This window comes from Wyeomyia smithii, chromosome 2 (genome assembly GCF_029784165.1).
Source record: "Wyeomyia smithii strain HCP4-BCI-WySm-NY-G18 chromosome 2, ASM2978416v1, whole genome shotgun sequence".
In the NCBI taxonomy this organism is placed as follows: domain Eukaryota; kingdom Metazoa; phylum Arthropoda; class Insecta; order Diptera; family Culicidae; genus Wyeomyia; species Wyeomyia smithii.
The window spans coordinates 108,736,597-108,755,807 of record NC_073695.1 but is presented as its reverse complement, the minus strand read 5'-3'; the positions used below and the strand labels follow the sequence as shown (position 1 = coordinate 108,755,807).

The 19,211-nt window shown below is 36.7% G+C and overlaps 1 protein-coding gene across 2 annotated transcripts; it reads left to right on the top strand.

Annotated features, from left to right (window-relative positions):
* Window positions 1–1,642: 1,642 nt before the first annotated feature.
* On the top strand, window positions 1,643–7,452 carry LOC129725173 (uncharacterized). 2 transcript variants are annotated; one of them, XM_055680686.1, is made up of 2 exons: window positions 1,643–2,032; window positions 2,090–7,452. In XM_055680686.1, exon 2 carries the CDS (start codon window positions 2,217–2,219, stop codon window positions 6,618–6,620), a length of 4,404 nt encoding a protein of 1,467 aa, XP_055536661.1. In that variant the 5' UTR covers window positions 1,643–2,032; window positions 2,090–2,216; the 3' UTR covers window positions 6,621–7,452. The 2 variants fall into 2 exon arrangements, with proteins under 2 accessions (XP_055536661.1, XP_055536662.1); XM_055680687.1 differs by lacking the exon at window positions 1,643–2,032 and having other exon boundaries at window positions 2,585–3,157; window positions 3,217–7,452.
* Window positions 7,453–19,211: the final 11,759 nt, after the last annotated feature.

Here is a 19,211-nt window from a genome sequence, read left to right as displayed (position 1 = left end):
CGTTAGAGAAAAACAAAAACATTCGCTTTCCTGCAAGATATCTAAAACACATACTCATTGGTTCATGGAAACTCATTTGCACCTGTTTGAAAATACAATACTCGTGCCTAACCAGACAATATTCGCAACTTCGGCAACTCTGGTCAGATAGTATTACATATTTCCATTTCAAGTAAACACTGGGGGACGAAACGAAAGTGTTTCTAATTAGACATTTGAGGTTGACGGTTGAGATTCTGATTATGTGTGGATGAAGGGGACAAAAATGAACCTGATCGTTGCATCAATACAAATGCAGCGAGTGAAGTCTTGCTAACACATGCATTTCGGTGCTTGGCTGTATGTTCTCCTGCAGAAACACATACAAGCGTGTGGCCGTCATAATTTTTATTACTTTTTGTTTGTTACTCTTTGTGTATAATGCGCAGTCATAAGACACAATAAGTAATAGAAAAATTGCCCTAAAGTAATAAAATATTCCCCGTTTGCGTTGGGTTTACGTATGACAAACAATAGCAGATTCATTTCATGAAAAGCAAGAGGAACCCAAAATGAGTTGAAATTATGGCTGGTTCAAATAAATTTAACATATATCTTCAAATCAACTAAACTAGCATTATCAAATGAATTAATAAAAATTTATTCACAAAAAGTGAAAAGTGTAGTAATAAAAATTGAAATCCAGAACTTGGAAAATCCTTGATATTTATAATTTGCTAGTTAAACATTTTTGGAAACACTGGCAAGCGTCGTGCCGATAAATCACAATGTTTCATAAGGGCAATTTTGAACGAAAAGAAGAATAACTAGAAGCCACTTGTCATGTCCTGTCCTAGATGTGTACATGTATGTAGAACAAAAGTTATTACACATTATTTGTGTTTATACTACAGTCTGTGAATTAAAAATAAACAGTATAAATAACAGTTCACATATTTAATACCGTTCCATACACATTACGTGATCAAATTTATAAATTTGATCGCTTTTAGTTTTATTCTGTCATGAACAGATAGGGCCAACATATGGGCAGTTGCCCGAAAATTCTTGCCTTTAGAGTAAACTGCCCATTTTCCGGGTACCGCTAGTGTCAGCGGACCATTGAGATGTTGGGTACACTGCAAATATATGAGATTTGACAGCGATAGCATTTCTAAGGGTGACACGCATGAAAATTTTTTCATGGGTTCTTCCCCTCTGATTAGCGAACCTATACATTAGAGAAATGACAAGACACTCATTGTTAAGGCAACTGTCAACATCAAAACTGATAGCAGCAATGCAAAATGATACAACTCGCCCGTTTTGATGATGACAGTTGCTTTAACGGTGAGTGTCGTGTCAATTCTCTAATATATAGGTTCGCTATCTCTGATAGTGACACCCGGGGTTGACCGCTCCTCCAGTCCTCATCACGCTGCGTATAGAGGTGATGGTTTGGATCATGAGAGTATTCCTGTAAAATATCAGACGTTTAGATTGTTTGCAAATTGAGAATATTTTCTTGAGATGAAAAAAAAATTTCCAGTTTTTTCGCATTGGGATTGAACAGCCTTCGGTCTTTAATAATTCAATTCGGACTCGATTATATATAGACATAATTATTAATGATTTGATTATTGTCATCGGAGCTGGGTGGTTCTGTGTGCACCTCCTCATAGCGCATCACACATGGAGAAAGAGACGTCATCATGACAGTTTAGCGGAAAGAGCGAGAGAGAAATGATAGATACGTCAGCGTATCTGCTGACTTGCAGAAATAGAAATTGAGCGAACTCGATAGCGTTAAGAGCTAATTTCTGACGATCCTAAAATCCAAAAATCCTAAAATTATTATTTTAAAATTTAATTCGGTGAAGGAATTTACTTATAGTAGTTATTAATAAAAACCTAAATATTAATACAGTGAAAAACTTATTTAACGGAAATAAGTGTATACGGCAGAGTGGTTACGATAGTAATTCACGTGGCAACAACTATCGACGGAATAAACGACATACAGAGACGGAAAAGATATTTGAAGCACTAAAACGTAAGAATATTGTAAACTAGTTAAAACCTAACCCTAAATTAAAACTTATACGTACAGGAATTAAAAACGGATCATACTTCGCACGAATAAACTGGCCGTTAAATATTCGGAAAGCAACCTTCTTTCATCTATTTCTTGTTGCAGCGCGATACGCAAGCAACAATTTTTTAATTCGTTTTACACGATGTCGACCAAGTCCGGATCTAAATCCTCTGCCTCCAATAAAGGTAATTGCTCAGCTACTCAATCTATATGCACGCGTAATGAAAGAACTCTCAGCTCTAAAGCGGAGGCTTCAAATAAAGAACTCCTTCTCAACCCCAACTCAAATATTTCTAATCGAAAAACTCCCTCGATCAAAAGTACCCGTTCTAAATCTTCCCGTGCGAGCTCACTAAAAGTCGGTCAGAGTTGTCGGTCCTGTTATTGCGCAGACAATAGTCGTATGGTACAGTGTGACGACTGTGATAAGTGGCATCACTTTAATTGCGTTGGTGTTGATAGTCAGATCGAGATGGTCCCGTGGCAGTGTGTTGAGTGCGAGAAAGGGGCAGACCGAAACCGTAAATTCGATAAACAACCCGGAACGGCAAATGTAGCAAACGCTAGCAGCGTATCGAAACAATGCGCTTCATCTGAGAGCAAAAGGGATCACCAAAAATTGGGTCGAGACGCGATTAAATCGACAGATTCACTGTCAGTATCGTCCAGACGATCATCTATAAGGACTATACAACGTTTAGAATTGCAACTTCAGAAACTCGAAGCTGAGCAGACACTTCTAGATGAGAAGAAGAACCTGATTGAACAACAATTCAGTGTCCTTGAGGAGTTGGCAAGTTTGAATGAAGAAGAAGCAGAAGAAGTTGAATCAAAAAATGATTCCAAGGTTCAAGATTGGTTGAATAGAAAGAGCGATGCATGCCGGAAGAGTGCTTCGTGTGAAGAGTTTGTGAATGAGGAACAGTCAGAAAACAGCAGTGATTCTTCTTCAGAAGAAGAGCAGGAACAACAAACAGTGCACGATTTACCTCACTTTAATCCAAACAAGCGCTCTACGCCAAGGAGAAAGCACGTCATCGAGCGGGGAACGATTGCAACCAGCAACCAGTTCAATTGTAGCCTGTCACGTAATCAACTCGCAGCGCGCCAAATTGTCGCTAAAGATTTGCCTATCTTTACAGGCAATCCTGAGGATTGGCCACTTTTCTTCTCAACCTATAAAAGCACGACACGGATGTGTGGTTACACGAATGATGAAAACATGATTAGACTGAGAAGTTGCCTGAAGGGTGAAGCCTTTACAGCAGTACGAAGCTATCTGCTTTATCCATCAACGGTGCCGAGAGCGATGGACGCTCTCAAACTTAGGTTCGGTCAGCCTCAATTCATAATACACTCAGTACGAGATAAAGTTCTAGCAATGCCGACGCTGAAAGCTGACTCGATTGACAAAACCATCGATTTCGCACTAGCCGTGCAAAACTTTGTAGCAACAATTGACGCTTGCGGTCGGAAGGAGTATAGGCGAGATGTTTCATTGTTAAGCGATCTTGTGGGTAAGCTCCCCACCTCAATGAAGTTAGAGTGGGCGAGATATATGAAAGGTTTACGAAAGGTGAATCTGGCAGATTTTAGTGAATGGCTATACAACATCGCCGAAGACGCCTGCCTGGTCTCGGAGCCGAGAAAAATTCAGGAGACCCTATGTCATGACACGCGTAAGAAAACAAAACCCTTCATTAACACACATGCTGAACAGCCTAGTTTGCGTAACGAAGATTTACCTGGACCGAGTAAAATTACGCATAAGACGATCGGCGAGCAAAAGAAACCTACGATGAGATTATGTATTGTCTGCAAAGGTAACTGTGCACTTTTAATAAAATGTAAGCGTTTTTTGGATCTTTCTTACGATGGAAAGTGGGCAACTATACGCGAGGCCAGAGTCTGCCGCAAATGTCTGAAGCAGCATAAGGGAGGGTGTATGTCGAAGGAATGCGGCATAAATGGATGCACTTTCAAGCATCATCCCTTGTTGCACAAAGAGCTGAGTGTAACGTCTTCAACAGCTAATAATGAACAAGCAAACGAAGCACAGGCGTGCAACACTCATCAGGGAGGATCCAGTGCCATCCTCTTTCGCTATGTTCCGGTTGTAGTATACGGTGATGGTAACAGTGTACATTGTTATGCATTCTTGGACGACGGATCCTCGTTAACGCTAATGGACCAAGACCTAGCTGAGGAGCTGAATCTTTCAGGAGAGCCCACTCCGCTATGTCTCAAATGGACAGGAGGTACACACCGCTCGGAAAACAACTCACATAAGGTAGCGTTGGATATTTCTGGTCTTAAGGGTAAGCGTTTTCACTTTGAGAATGTTCAAACAGTTAGTAAGCTTCAGCTACCACCTCAATCACTCGATGTTAAACAGCTTCAATCTGAATACCGTCATCTTAGAGGTGTCCCTGCGCAATCGTACCGAGACGTCCGCCCACGCCTGCTAATCGGCGTTCAGCATGCCTACGCGACACTCGTGCGAAAAAGCCGAGAAGGGAGGGTTGGTCAACCTATTGCAATAAACACCAATCTTGGATGGACTATATATGGTGGAGCCCCAAACGGTCAATCGATGAGCATGCTACACTACGCATATCATGTCAAACAATGCAATCATGATGATGTTGATAAGATCAACGACAATATGGAACGTGCGTTAAAAGATTTTTTTGCTATTGAGAGCCTAGGTGTTACTTCCTCTAATAAGGAAATCCGCTCTCAAGATGATGAACGGGCCATTCAGCTTCTACATGATCTCACTCAGTTCAATGGAAAGAGATACGAAACAGGTTTATTGTGGAGAAACAATAATGTAAAATTGCCGGACAGCAAACCAATGGCTTTAAAGCGAATGTATAGCATGCAACGGCGCATGGAAAAGGACCCAGACTTGGCGCGAATTCTGGACGAAAAGCTGGCGGATTATCTAAATAAGGGCTATATACGCAAACTTACCACCGCGGAGCTGGAGGAAAACCACGAACGTGTTTGGTACTTACCTGTATTTCCAGTGATTAATCCAAATAAACCAGGCAAGGTTAGGCTTGTCTGGGATGCGGCTGCTGTGGTGAATGGTGTCTCGTTAAACTCATCTCTACTTGCTGGTCCTGATTTGTTAACTTCGTTAGTTTCTGTCCTTTACAAGTTCCGCGAGCATCGTTTCGCAATATGCGGTGACATTCGCGAAATGTTCCACCAAGTTAAAATTCGTAATGAAGACCAGCACAGTCAGCGCTTCTTATGGTGGGACAGCGAGGATAGGAAAAAACTCAATACCTATGCGATGCAGGTGATGACGTTTGGGGCATGCTGCTCACCCGCGAGCGCGCAATTCATAAAGAACCTGAACGCAGAGCGTTTCAGTGAAGATCTGCCAGCCGCTGCGAAAACGATAGTACAATGTACGTACGTTGATGATATGTTGTGTAGTGAGGAAACGGAAGAAAAGGTCATCGAATTGGCGAAATCAGTCCGATTTATCCACGAGCAAGGCGGCTTTGAAATCCGTAATTGGACATCAAATTCGAGGTCAGTTCTGGCTGCACTTAAGAGTGAGACGTGTTTATCAAAAAACCTCGATCTATCATCTAGTCTGGCAACTGAAAAGGTTTTAGGCCTCTGGTGGTGTACCGATTCAGATTGCTTCACCTTTAGAATAAATTGGAGCAGATTAGGAGAAGATCTACTAAAGGCAAAGCGGCGTCCCACGAAACGGGAGGTTCTGCGAACTATGATGTCTATATATGACCCGCTAGGTCTTGCAGCACATTATCTCATGTATCTCAAAATGCTTTTCCAAGAGATTTGGCGCTCTGGTGCTAGTTGGGACGACGAGATCAATCAGCAATGCTTTAAAAAATGGCAGACATGGCTTAAGCTTCTACCCGAAATAGAGAATTTAAAGATTCCACGATGCTACAGACTCCGAACGTCAGCTGGTCAAGAAACGGAAATTCAGTTGCATACATTCGTCGATGCCGGTGAGAATGGTATGGCAGCCGCTGTATATCTTCGCTATGCAGAGAAAGGGAAGGTCGAATGCTCACTTGTTGGCGCGAGAACCCGCGTAGCACCGCTCAAATATCTCACCATCCCAAGACTGGAGCTTCAGGCGGCGGTAATTGGGGCAAGACTAGCCCACCTTATCAGTGAAGGATTAACCATTAGCATCACAAAATATGTATATTGGTCAGATTCAAGGAACGCGCTTTCGTGGATAAGAGCTGATCACCGTAGATACAGCCAGTTTGTGGCTACACGTGTAAGTGAAATTCTGGATTTGACTAACGTTTCTGATTGGAACTGGGTTCCTACGAAGTGGAACGTGGCGGATGAGGGAACAAAATGGCAAAGTCGTCTAGTACTAACGAGTGACAGCAAATGGTATAAAGGACCTGACTTTCTCTATCAACGCGAGGAAGAATGGCCAGTGACACCGGACAAAATGGTTGAACCTATGGATGAACTACGAGCGAATATTCACGAATATATATATATTATTATATTAATAATATTCAATTATTAATGATTTGATTATATATAATTTAAGACTCGATTGTATACGGTAGTATTTTTTAACTTCAAATATGACTTATCTAAGGCTGATATGTCGTAAGGGAACTTCCATAAAATCTGTGACGCTTGATGGGAGGGGAGGGAAGCTGTCTGACAAAGCGTAGCAACCCATAACGAAAATTTTGAAGACCTATACAGAAGGAGAGGAAGTCGATAATATTTAGTTTTGTGCTACGTAATTAATGGACGTTTCCTAACTGATTCCTTAATTAAAAAAATTAAAAAATATTAGAAATGAAAATAAATATTAAAAATTTTGAAATTTCAAAACTATTTTTAAGACTTTAAATAGAAATGACAAAAAATTAAAAATCAAAAAAAAAAAAAATTGACAAATCAATATACACTGATCGAAATGATTCTTTTCGTTTGCAACAATCACGCAAGAGCCTACATGCAACTAACAGTGCTATGTGATATCATCATTAGCATCGATAACATATGAGGAAAAGACAGGAAAAGCAAAATTTATTTTGTTCACTTTTACGCTGAAAACGGCGACGGTTTTGGCATGGTTTCAGTATATTTCACAAAGCAAAATAATATCGAGTATGTCTGAGCATTAATGGTAATGCACTTATATCTAAGAGTGGTAGATAAATTATGTCTTATATTGAGTAAAAAAGTCTCAGGAATCGATTGGTAGGTGTCTGATCCACGTAAAATATCAGTTACATGTCAGTTTTGCCCCAATTTCTCACAATACTAAAATATGTTTATCTCGACGTTAGATTAGCTTATTTGAAATCTGTTTAAGGTAATATCAAGAGTGTAAGCGATACCCGAAGATACAATAAGAATTTGTGTTTACATGACCCTCCCCCTTTTCCGCCAAAAGTTGTTGATCGTTTTAAACTTAAATAGGGATAGTCACATTACTATTATATGAAAATACGAGTGTATTTGAATACGTTTATCGAGAAATATATGTAAAAAGAGAACAAATCCGTGAGGTTTTTTGGTAAACCTTTGTGGGTCTACTAAACAACAACAATAACAATATCGCGCGCTCAGCCTTGTGGGGCTAATAGCGGTCTCGATCAACTAGATTGGTTAAGAGAATTCGTTATCGATATTGTTTTTGGCACATTTTGCATGTGTAGGATAAGAACAACGATACACCATGCCCCAGTGCTGAGTCGAGAAAATTTCCAGCTCGTAAAGATCCTCGACTCGATCGGGAATCGAACTCGATATCACAACCGTGTGGGAGAGCTAGCCGATCGACATCGCTAACCACAGAACCACGGGGACCACAACTACTAAACTACTACTAAACAAACTCCATTCAATTTAAAATGTTTGTGGTTTATTGCAAAGGTCAAAAGGAAACTTTTTTAGCCCGGCTGTTTATATCTCAATCCACTTATATCTTTTAAAAAATATGCATGGTGTTAATTTATTCACAATTGTCTCCTCAGGTGCACTTTAAAATTACCATAGGAACGTATTTACAACGCCATTTGCACACATAAGATAAGATGTTGACGTATGTTTCAAGCGGAATGTTATTTATAATTAATTTACGAACGCGATTTCTGCGGCATGTTCAATCAAACATATGACGTGTTTGCTTAGTTTAGGGTAACTAAGACGTATTCCACAAAACTCCTCTTATCAATGAAATTCCGGCGAATGACAAAAATAGCTCACACGTTTTTTTTTCAGCTCTCTTACTTCGCTGTGTTAGCAAAGATCAACGCTTCCTTTACTGTTAAAACTCCGTGCTATCAACGAAACGTAAATAGTTAATAACAACTCTTCACTTATGTTCGTGTGCATTTTCTGTCCACATTTTAGCTCGTTGGTTAGTCAGCACACTCAAGGATTCCCCAATTCAACACTTTTAGCCTAATACTAACCCACAATCACACACGTATCTACATAGTAGATTTTTATTGTCTTTATATAGTAAAAATTCAATTCTACTTCAAAAGTTAGTCAATGAGATTATTTTTTCATCGCTTCTAATTATTTTTTTTTTTAAGGGGGGGGGGGATTTGTTAGTAGCTTAAGTATTTATGATAAATATTAGTAGATAATGAGTATGTGTGTCCAATCACAAATGGTGACTTTTCAACACTGTTAGAAATTTGTAATTTTAATTGTTAGGATTTGTTTGCTTTCGCAATTAGGACTTATCATTCGTAGGGATTTAAACCTACTTGTCAGAAAAGGGGAAGTTAACTTACAACTAACTTAATTGCTAACTTATTGGCTATAAAGAGAGCTTATCGTAGCAATTGAGGATTGCAACGATTTTTGTCGAAAATTGTTAATAATTTTATTTGACATAGCTTCTAATGGTTCAACACCAGTAAGTCTATGTAATTCGAGTGTACCAAACCAAGGAGGACGCTTCAAAATCATTTTCAGAATTTTATTCTGAATCCTTTGGAGCGTTTTCTTCCTTGTTGAACAGCAACTTGACCAGATCGGTACAGCATAAAGCATTGCTGGTCTAAAAATTTGTTTGTAAATCAAAAGTTTGTTCTTTAAACCAAGTTTAGAATTCCTGTTGATGAGAGGATATAAACATCTCGTATATTTGATGCACTTGGCTTGTATACTCTCAATGTGCTACTTTGAAAATGAGTTTTTTATCATAAATAAGTCCCAAGTACTAAACCTTGTCAGACCAACTTAAAATAACCCCATTCATCTTGACAACGTGATTATTATTTGGCTTGAGGAAAGCTTCTAATTAGATTGTATTATTATACCAGCGTGATATTGAAATTTATTAAAACATGTTCATAGAGTATAAGTTAGCCAGTTATGACAAGTGCACTAGTTGTGGCTATATCGCAGAAGCGCAATGGTACCAGTTACTAGGTACTCCATTTAAATGCAATGCACAATGGTCCAGCAACAAAAATTAGGAGGAAACTTGGGTCTTAAGCTCTACAGCAATATTTTAGAGGAAAAATTTCTTGGGCGTCGTACACAAATTACGTAACGCTAAAAACTTAGATTTCCGACCCCCTCCCCCCCCTATGTAACGATAAGTAACGTTCGATATGACTCCCCCCCTAAAATTAGGTAACGCTGGACAACCTGCTCCCCCCCATCCAAATTTGCAATTTCGAGCAAACATCACAGTTACGTAACGGTCTCAACTACCCCCCCTCCCCCCTATGTAACAATAAGTAACGCAGGCTTGACCCCCCTCATCCCTTCATGCGTTACGTAATTTGTGTACGACGCCTTGTACAAAGTTGTAACGTATGCTAAAGTGCTTGTGAGCAATATCATTTCAAATCGCCTGGAAATACGCGAAAATTTAATCTACCATTTTTGATTTGAATTAAACTTTGCCAACGTATTTGGCTTAGCAAACTGAGCATTTTTCACAGGTGGAGAGATTCTTACACCCATGAGTTACATTTTAAAAGGGCGTATGCCTTTTGGCATAGGTTTTATTCGAAGCATTGTAGCCCAGGAACCGTTGGTTGTATAGAAAAACTGTCTGATAATGAGTTGTAGCGAATAAAAATGCATCATAAAAAAAAATTCAATGCACAAAAAATAATTTTTTTGAAAAAAAAAATTAAAATTAACATTAAATTTCAATTTAAAAACAAACGAGTTGAATTTTTTTTTATTTTTTTTTTAAGGAAACTTGACGTTGCGTATTACTTTTAAAAAAAAGTTCAGGATGGAGAAATGAAAAATAATTTTTTTTTTTGGCAGATTAATTTATTTTTGAAAATTCTAATTCAAACATTTTTCAAAATATTTGTATTTTTATGATTTTAAAAGATGCAGAGAGTCATTTTGAATCAAAAAGCTCTCGGTAGTAAACATTCTAAAGGCATCGGTTTTCGAGTTATTTTGAATTTAAGCTCGAAAAATTATTAATATTTCGGAAAATACACGTTTTTCTTAATTTGTCCATGGTTCTCCAGCAAAAACCATACGTTCATTGGAATGCTTGATCAAAAATATACAATTCATTGTTTGACAACAAAACGATTGGGCGAACGGTTCTCAAGAAAAGAGTTAGATGTTCTAAGTGATATAAATATATATAAGAATCAAATATTTATTTTCGAGTTTTATTTTCTCAGGAACATATTTTTTATGACATAGATACTTTACCGAACTAGTTTCACCTTATATTTTATATACATCATAAGTAAATGGTTCGTCATCTTTTGAAAACAGCTTCGTTTGTATCTTATTTTCTAAAATCGGAACAAAAGAGTAATACTCTTGTGTGGCAGCTATTATTATAGATTTTTTGAAAATATTGCTCCATTCTGTTACTCCTTGTTCATATTCTTCATACCCAACTAAATGACATTTTTGATGAATTTTTATTATTTTTCTGATTAGACCAATCATACAATTCTTTTGCGCTTGTAATGGGATGTTCATGTTCTTTAGCTAAACTTGCATTTCCTGCCATTCGTTTTAATATGCCACCAGTTGCATCGCATGGGCCTTTCCCATGAGAAGTCGCAAAAAAATGCCACTCTGCATCGACGTTATATTTTGTTTTGAGCTTGCAAAGACTTGCAAAGTTTTTTCTATTTTTATATTGTGAGGCAGCTCCATCAGACATTAATATCGCTTTTTTCAACTCTATTGTTGTTTTCAAAAAACTCATTAGTTTAGCAATGAACACCTGAACCGCAACAGTATCATGATGGAGTACTTCCGATATTATGATGAAGCTGATATTTTTAAGTGTTCCAGATTCTGAATAGTAAACAACGAAGGGATGAATGGTGGCTTGACTATTATTCCAATAACTACACGAATCACAAATTGATAAAGACGTATTAAAATGAGCTTGACTGTTCAATATTTTTAATTTTGCAATAACGTTTTCGTTTAATTTGCGTAAGCTTGATGAGCACCGATGATCAGGAAAGAGTTTACAGCATTTGGGCTTGGTGTATTCCATTTTCACTTTATTCATCTTCACAAAATGCAAACTGTTACTAACACATCTGGAGTAGTGCAATCGTATTTATATACGAAAACAGATATTATAGGTAACCCAGTAGTTATTGGTTGCGTACTTTACAAACAGTTATTATTAGTAAACAAGTAGGTAGTGTTGCACGACACACATATTTTTTATAAAACATTCGGCAAGGGGGAACGTGTAGGTAGGCTAAGGTTTAGCGCTTGAGTTGTTTATCCAATCGTTTTGTTGTCAAACAATGAATTGTATATTTTTGATCAAGCATTCCACTGAACGTATGGTTTTTGCTGGAGAACCATGTACAAATTAAGAAAAACGTGTATTTTCCGAATTATTAATAATTTTTCGAGCTTAAATTCAAAATAACTCGAAAACCGATGCCTTTAGAATGTTTACTACCGAGAGCTTTTTGATTCAAAATGACTCTCTGCATCTTTTAAAATCATCAGAATACAAATATTTTGAAAAATGTTTAAATTAGAATTTTTATAAAAAAAAAATCTACCATAAAAAAAATATTTTTCATTTATCCATCCTGAACTTTTTTTGTTTTTAAAGTTGCGTATTAACATCAAGTTTCTTAAAAAAAATAAAAATAAAAATAATGCAACTCTTTTTTTTTAAATTTAAATTAAATGTTTATTTTCAATTTTTTTTGGTCAAAATAATTTTTTCAGTTTTTCTATACAACCAACGGTTTCTGGGCCACAATGCTTCGAATAAAACCTATGCCAAAAGGCATACGCCCTTTTAGAATGTAACTTATGGGTGTAAAAAATCTCTCCATCTGTGAAAAATGCTCAGTTTGCTAAGCCAAATACGTGTGCAAAGTTTCATTCGAATCATAAATGGTCGATATTCGACCATAGGTCATTTGGCGCCATCTTGCTCTTCTAGAAAAATTATCAAAAATTATTGGATTATTGGACCAAAATTTTCGATGAAGTTAAGTATCTAACTTTTTCATCTTTGAAGATAGCAGAAAAAAATGGTCTACAATGTGATAGCTCGGTTAATTTTAAGTAACTATGTTATAAAAAGTTTTGCTCTATCTTTGAAGACAACTGACTTATTTTGAAAAAATACATTTTGCGCTCTAACTTTTCAATTTTAATTTTCATCTTGGAACTGTCTTTGAACCACTTTTAGGGCTTTTTAGAAGAAACAGTTTACAATGCTGACATCGTGAATATCTCAATTCTTCTCAAAATTATTAAAGTTTTTCATAAAAAAATATGCGTTTTTCATTTGTTTATCATTCTTTTTGGGGCGAACATCTCAAACAAACATCTCAATTTCCCCCCCACGAATCTTACGTAAGATTTTCTTTCGAGGGAAAAAATTGGAATTGGAACATTTTTTCACATAGAGCGTATTCATAGAGGATAAACACAAAACAAGTTGATTCAGTTAAAATCATGTTAAAGTAAATGAAATTTAAAATTGAGTAGAAATGAGGTAAAGTATATAATCATTCAGCGACGATGAAAACACTGCTTTCACAAGGTTCACAGCGAGAAATAATTTTCTAATTTTTTTTTTTTAGTTTTTCAAATTTTTTCAATCTTACGAAAGATTCGCTCGAATCCCCCTTCTCCCCCTTAGTAGGCATTCGTAGGAAATTTAGATATCCCTCCTCTTCCCCTAAACCCTCATGTAATTTGTGCATGACCCCTTACATAGTTAAGCGAAGTAGCACGATCCATTCATCTCATTAGGATTGACTTTGTTTATTAAATTTGTATGTTTTATTTCGTTTTTACATCTTCGAAATAATCAATATAATATAATTTATCATAACCAGGGGGATGTTGAGCGAAAATTTCATACTCAGCATCTAAATCATCATGGCGTCGGAGTAGCATTTGTTTTGATTGTATCGGTACGGTCGTAGCAGTCATATAATTTGTGTAGTTAGTTTTGGATTTCAAGTTAGAGTTGATAATCTCGATCAGTTAAACAAGAGATACTAGCATATGTTTTAAACTAAGTTGATAGCCTCCAAAGAATGTGGCACATAATACCATTGTGCCAAACCGATTCGAATACAGCCGACGCCAGGTTTTCCTTTTACAGGTAGGGTCGAGAAAGGATTTTTGAATTTGTGTCTCCAATGTGTGAAACTTTGTTTAAAAATTGGGTAAGTTATTGAAGAGACCACCGACAAATTAAAATCCTAGAATCATGGCATACATGAGTACAGTCGTTTTTACGCGGTTTTATAGAACGAATGTTTTTTCATGTGGATTTCAGAGTTTATTATAGTTTTGCATGCGAGTTTTGGAGTTTACGCGCGATTTTTTGGAATTTGGTTGTAGATTATTTTCATTGATTTATTTCTCTTAATTCGTTTGTATAAACTGCCGGTGAAATTATCAAGTAGGGGTAAACAGGGTAAGACCGCCCACCGTAGTTTCACTGCCAAGTTATATAATAATTGAAAGATTTCCTTAAGAGACATGTTACAAAATAATAACATAACATTTTGCACCCCTTTCTGCTTTGATAGTGCGCGAACGGTCACAGAAATAATCAAAAACAACATTTCAGCTGGCAACCGGTCAATGCGCTAGTGTTTTGCGGCAACGGGACTTAAGGCTTTACTGTCTAAAAATCTATTGTTTCGTTTGTGAATATACGTTTAATCGGTTGCCTAAATATGTCTTCTTTCAAAAATATCGAAAGCCGTGAGTAATCTTGTAATTTTAACTGCTTTTTCGGTGAAATATGAAAATGTTCCACTGGGGGTAAGGCCGCCCACTATACATGGGGTAGAACCGCCACATATACAACTGTTTGTTGTTTTATTTCAAGACCCAAATGCCGGGACACTACAAAGGGAACATTGACAGGATCAGTGGAGCGATTTCAAGCCACATAAGACAACGATGTTAAAGAAGTAAACTTGTGTAAAAACTGTCTTAATGAGCAAAAATAATTGTATAGCCAGGACGGTTTATTTGATCGGTATGGCATCTTTGGCAAAGTAGAAAATAGTATTTTTGCCCTTCTGAAAAAAGTATGCACTGTAAAAAAAAGGAGAGATAAAAAAATTTAATAAAAAATAAAATTTTGAATAATTTAATTCAAATTGATTCTATGATTATATTTTTGCCTGGAAAATCTATAAAAGGTTAGCTAAACTTTGATGGTTGATGGATCATGGAGAAAAAAAATTATTAGCTTAAATTTTGTGAAGATTTTATTTGACCGGCTTGTTTGATGAGTCGCTGGTAAAGTTTCACATAGTAATTTTGTTCTACAAAAAAAAACATTAAAAAAATTTAAAATATTATTAAAAAAATTCATAATTGTTTTTATTACTCTATATATAATAATTCTTCGAAAAACTTCCAAAGACAGGTAACTGAGTATTTATTTTTAGCTTAAATGCAGATATATTATAAATTGAATATCTTGAAAAAACACATTTCTGAAATATCTATTTATTGTGAAAACCAAAATAGGGTGATTAAACATTGATTTGAGCTAGGGTAGTTAAAAACTAAAAAAAAGTTAAAACTCAGAAAAAAAATTTTTTCCAGATTTTTTACAGTGTATATTTAAAAAAAAACAAAAAATACCATCTACAACTTTGCCATGATAAAATCAACCGTTTTGGCTCTAAAAATATTTGTTATCCTCAATAGATGATGGGCGATCTTACCCCGCTGGTGGGCGGGCTTACCCCGCATGAAAAAGATCTGCAAATTTTCAATGCAATTTTGAAATCGCAAAAAAAGCTGGAAAATAAACGAAAATATTTCAGTTTTAATTTTTTAGATGCGGGTATTGACTAGAAGAGCCTCTTAGCAAAGAAAAAATGAAATTGCAGCCGCAACTTTTTTTTCTATAAACAGAATTGCTCAAGGGGGCGGCCTTACCCCGCTTACCCCTATCGAGTATGTATTCGTTTTATATGACAGTATTTTTCTTCTCTTTTTATTCGCATGAGGAAATAATTCTACCTCATAGCCTTTAACAGACATATTTAACAATATTATATTTGACAATTTTTAACAATCTAATTTTTTTCTACCTCGGTTCTGTTTTACCCGGATTTTGGAATTTATACGGTTTTTATGTTGATTTCAGAATTTACGCCAGTTTTTCAAGTGAATTCCACCCGCGTAAATACTTAAAAGGTACTTTTAGTGTACGTTCTCGAGACTCACTTTTGTAGAAACTATGCCTGCTTTCTGGGCAAGGTTTTTTCGGCAAATTTTTGCAATAGAGATAGTATCGACGTGTTTTCAGTGAATGATACATTCTCAAGGCTATTTTTTCTACTTTTTTCTTTTTTCTGCCGCTTCTCTGTAAAATTATCGATTTTGGCACTAAGGTTACAGTTCTACAACCCAATTCAAAAATTAACGAAATTGCCAATCCGCTTTTCGAAAATAAGCGTACCTAACTAATAAGCGTAACTAACGTAAATAGTTTAAAAGTGTTTTTTGAAAACATGATCTATACGCTTTACTCATCAGTACATCTGTTGCAGTGGTGGGCACCATTCCGCTAATTCGGGCACCACTCCGCTAATTTCCGCTTAGAAAAACTGTGAATTGCTGATGGTGTAGTAAATTGCTTCAACGTACTTTACTGTGAAAGTTCCTTTTGTCAGTCTTTTCACTCAGAATGGAGTTCCTGTTATCGTACAAGCCACAGGAGCATTTTGAAGAACAAGCTCGAGGTCTAGATTGAATTTTCGGCACACCAAGAGCTATTGTAAATTGCAATGCGCTTGAAATAATGACATCTTTGGTTCTACTTTTTAGATTCAGATAATAAATAAATTTTTATGAAAACTTTCCCGAAGGTATCTATTTTAAATGCAAGCTGAATAACTTTTGGTCCTTGTTTTTACAAAATCAAGCATGAACACCGTTTTGTGAACCTCTTTTTGTAAATATCTCTAAAAAGTAATTGTTTTCGTTCGTTTAACCACAAAAGATCAAAGTGGTTCAAATCTTACAAAACACGAGCATTAAGTATATTTACATATTAATAAGTTAGCGATTAGCGATTAGCGAAAGTTCCGCTTATGTAGATTTAGCGTTTAGCGTTTAGCGATTATCGAGCTTAATTTTCCGGTTAGCGGCTTAGCGATTAGCGTCGCTAAATTTTCGGTTAGCGGTGCCCACCACTGATCTGTTGTTACAAATAAATGACGGACGCATAAGTCTGATCTAAGATTGGCATTGGCACTTTGAGCGTATAGTATTTTCAAGAGTTGTGTAAAAATATTTTGGACATCTCTTAGCCCATTTGCCAGATTTACCTTTAGAATTATGCCGAATATATTCAACAAACACTTTGAATGCGAACCATGTTTTGCCTATATTTATTACCAACTGCCTTTTAGCCACTTGAACGACTGTAACTATTATCTGATTCAATCTTTTCCCATTAACCGATTTCTACGTCTGCCTAAAGCCAGCCAATAATTGAATAATAAGCATAATTCCGTTTTATTAAGATAAAATACCCCCGTACCAGCATCAGCAGTAGCAACACCGGCAGATTAGACCGCGTACAATCTCGCGTTGAATCATTTATTGAAGCAACTCTTTCCCGCTGTCGGCTGGGCTATCGGTGTTGTTGGCGGCGGCGTTACTCACATTAGCAGCTACCCCATCATCTACCGTTTACTCTTTGTTACGACACGAGACAAGCCTATATTTATATTTATAGCAACCAAACCAACCGGTGGCAGCAGCGTATGCTGCGGGTTTTCTAATATGCCATGAATATAGTTTATGAGCCGAGATTACACCGAGTTACGGTATATGCTTCCCTTTTTAAGCTCCCTCTTCAGTTCGCAATTAAACGAGATTTCTATCGATCAAGATAAGGTTTGAATTTTTTAATTGCACACTAGATTTAAAATTTGAAAGACTACAACGAATTGCTTCTCTATTTTGTTCTGTACGAAATAGTTGTCAATGATGATACATAATTTTCAGAACGGTTTACTGCGCCTACTCTTGTGCTTGTCCTCACAATAATACACTAAAGGCGCTTTTTACGCGGGGGATACGTGCCGCGTAGAGAAAAACGCGTAAAAAAATCGCGTAAATTCCGGAATCCGCGTAAAAAACCGCGTAAATTCCGGAATTTGCGTAAAAAAAATCTTCGTTAATTTTGCAATCCGAGTGAAGATAAACCGAAAACCGAGCAAAAAAAAAATACCGCGTAAATTCCGTAATCCGCGTAAAAAACCGCGTAAATTCCGGAATCCGCGTAAAAAAAAACTTCGTTAATTTTGCAATCCGAGTGAAGATAAACCGAAATCCGAGCAAAAAAAAAAATACCGCGTAAATTCCGGAATCCCCGTAAAAAAACGCGTAAATTCCGGAATCCGCGAAAAAAACGCGTAAATTCCGGAACCGCGTAAAATAAAACCGCGTACATTCCGGAATCCGCATAATAAAAGCCGCGTAGAAAAACCCGCGTAAAAAGCGACTTTAGTGTAATTGCATTCAATCAGATATCTAGAGAAACATTTCAAAAGGTCCTATCTGCTTTGATCGATTTTTTGATCGATCACTTTCATTCAATCACCACAACTTTTGAAACACCTTTTATGACACGTTATTTGCAACAGTTGATAGCGAAGGGATCACCTCCAATCTTCTTAACGAAAATCCCACTTGGGAGAGTTACAAAGGGGCCGTTCAATAATTACGTAAGCCTATTTTGCCACTTTTTCAACCCCCCCTCTCTCGCTTGTCGACGCTCCGGAAAAACGATAAAAGCAGATAGGACCTTTTGAAATGTTTATCTAGATATATAATAATCGAAAATACCGCTGGTTTCATGTTTAAGATTTCCACAATTTCGCATCGAGAGCGTTTTAAAGGCTTCAATTTCCATGTTCACGTGAATGAAGGCCAATGAATTGGAGGCATTACTAAAGCAAACCCTTGGTGCTACGTTCCATATCGAAAGTCAACGTCTGTTATATTAAACACAGACTTCGCGGTCACTTGTTAGTGTAGGACAATTTCGGGGCTGCTAACATTAACAGTCTCGAACATACGATGACTGACTTGTTAGATCAGTATCGTACCTCGAGACCAGATAGGAGGCATTACTCGATGAAATTCTGTGCCGAACTAAAAAGTGGGGTTTAAAAATTTATCAGCCATTTATCATTTATTTTAAAGAAACTCTACCCATCGTGTTTCTGAAATAATGTTTAAGTACAATTGATATTGTTCAATGACACATCACAAGTAAAGAAATTATATACTAGAGATATGACAAGGCGTTTATCGTGAGTATGAATGTCACATCGAAACGGGGGCACTGTATGATTTTGCACGGCCGTATTTCGTTTTGGCGACACCAATTTGGCGTGACAGTCATCATAACGATAGGTTTTTTGTTGGCTCCCAAGTTTATTGGCTCTCTAAACAGGAATTCCGCTCATAAGGAGAGTTCGAAGAAAAAATCAAATCTTTTCTGTTAAGACTATAACTACAATACTGTGTTCACTCATGCGCTTTACATTAATACTTTGAAAATTTAGTAAAAACAATACTTTCCACTAAATGAGGCATCATTATTCGTCTGGTTCGAAGTGACAACTCATTTTGCTAT

Excerpts from the sequence above, each read along its gene's own strand:
- LOC129725173 (XM_055680686.1), top strand. The coding sequence starts at position 2,217 with ATGTCGACCAAGTCCGGATCTAAATCCTCTGCCTCCAATAAAGGTAAT.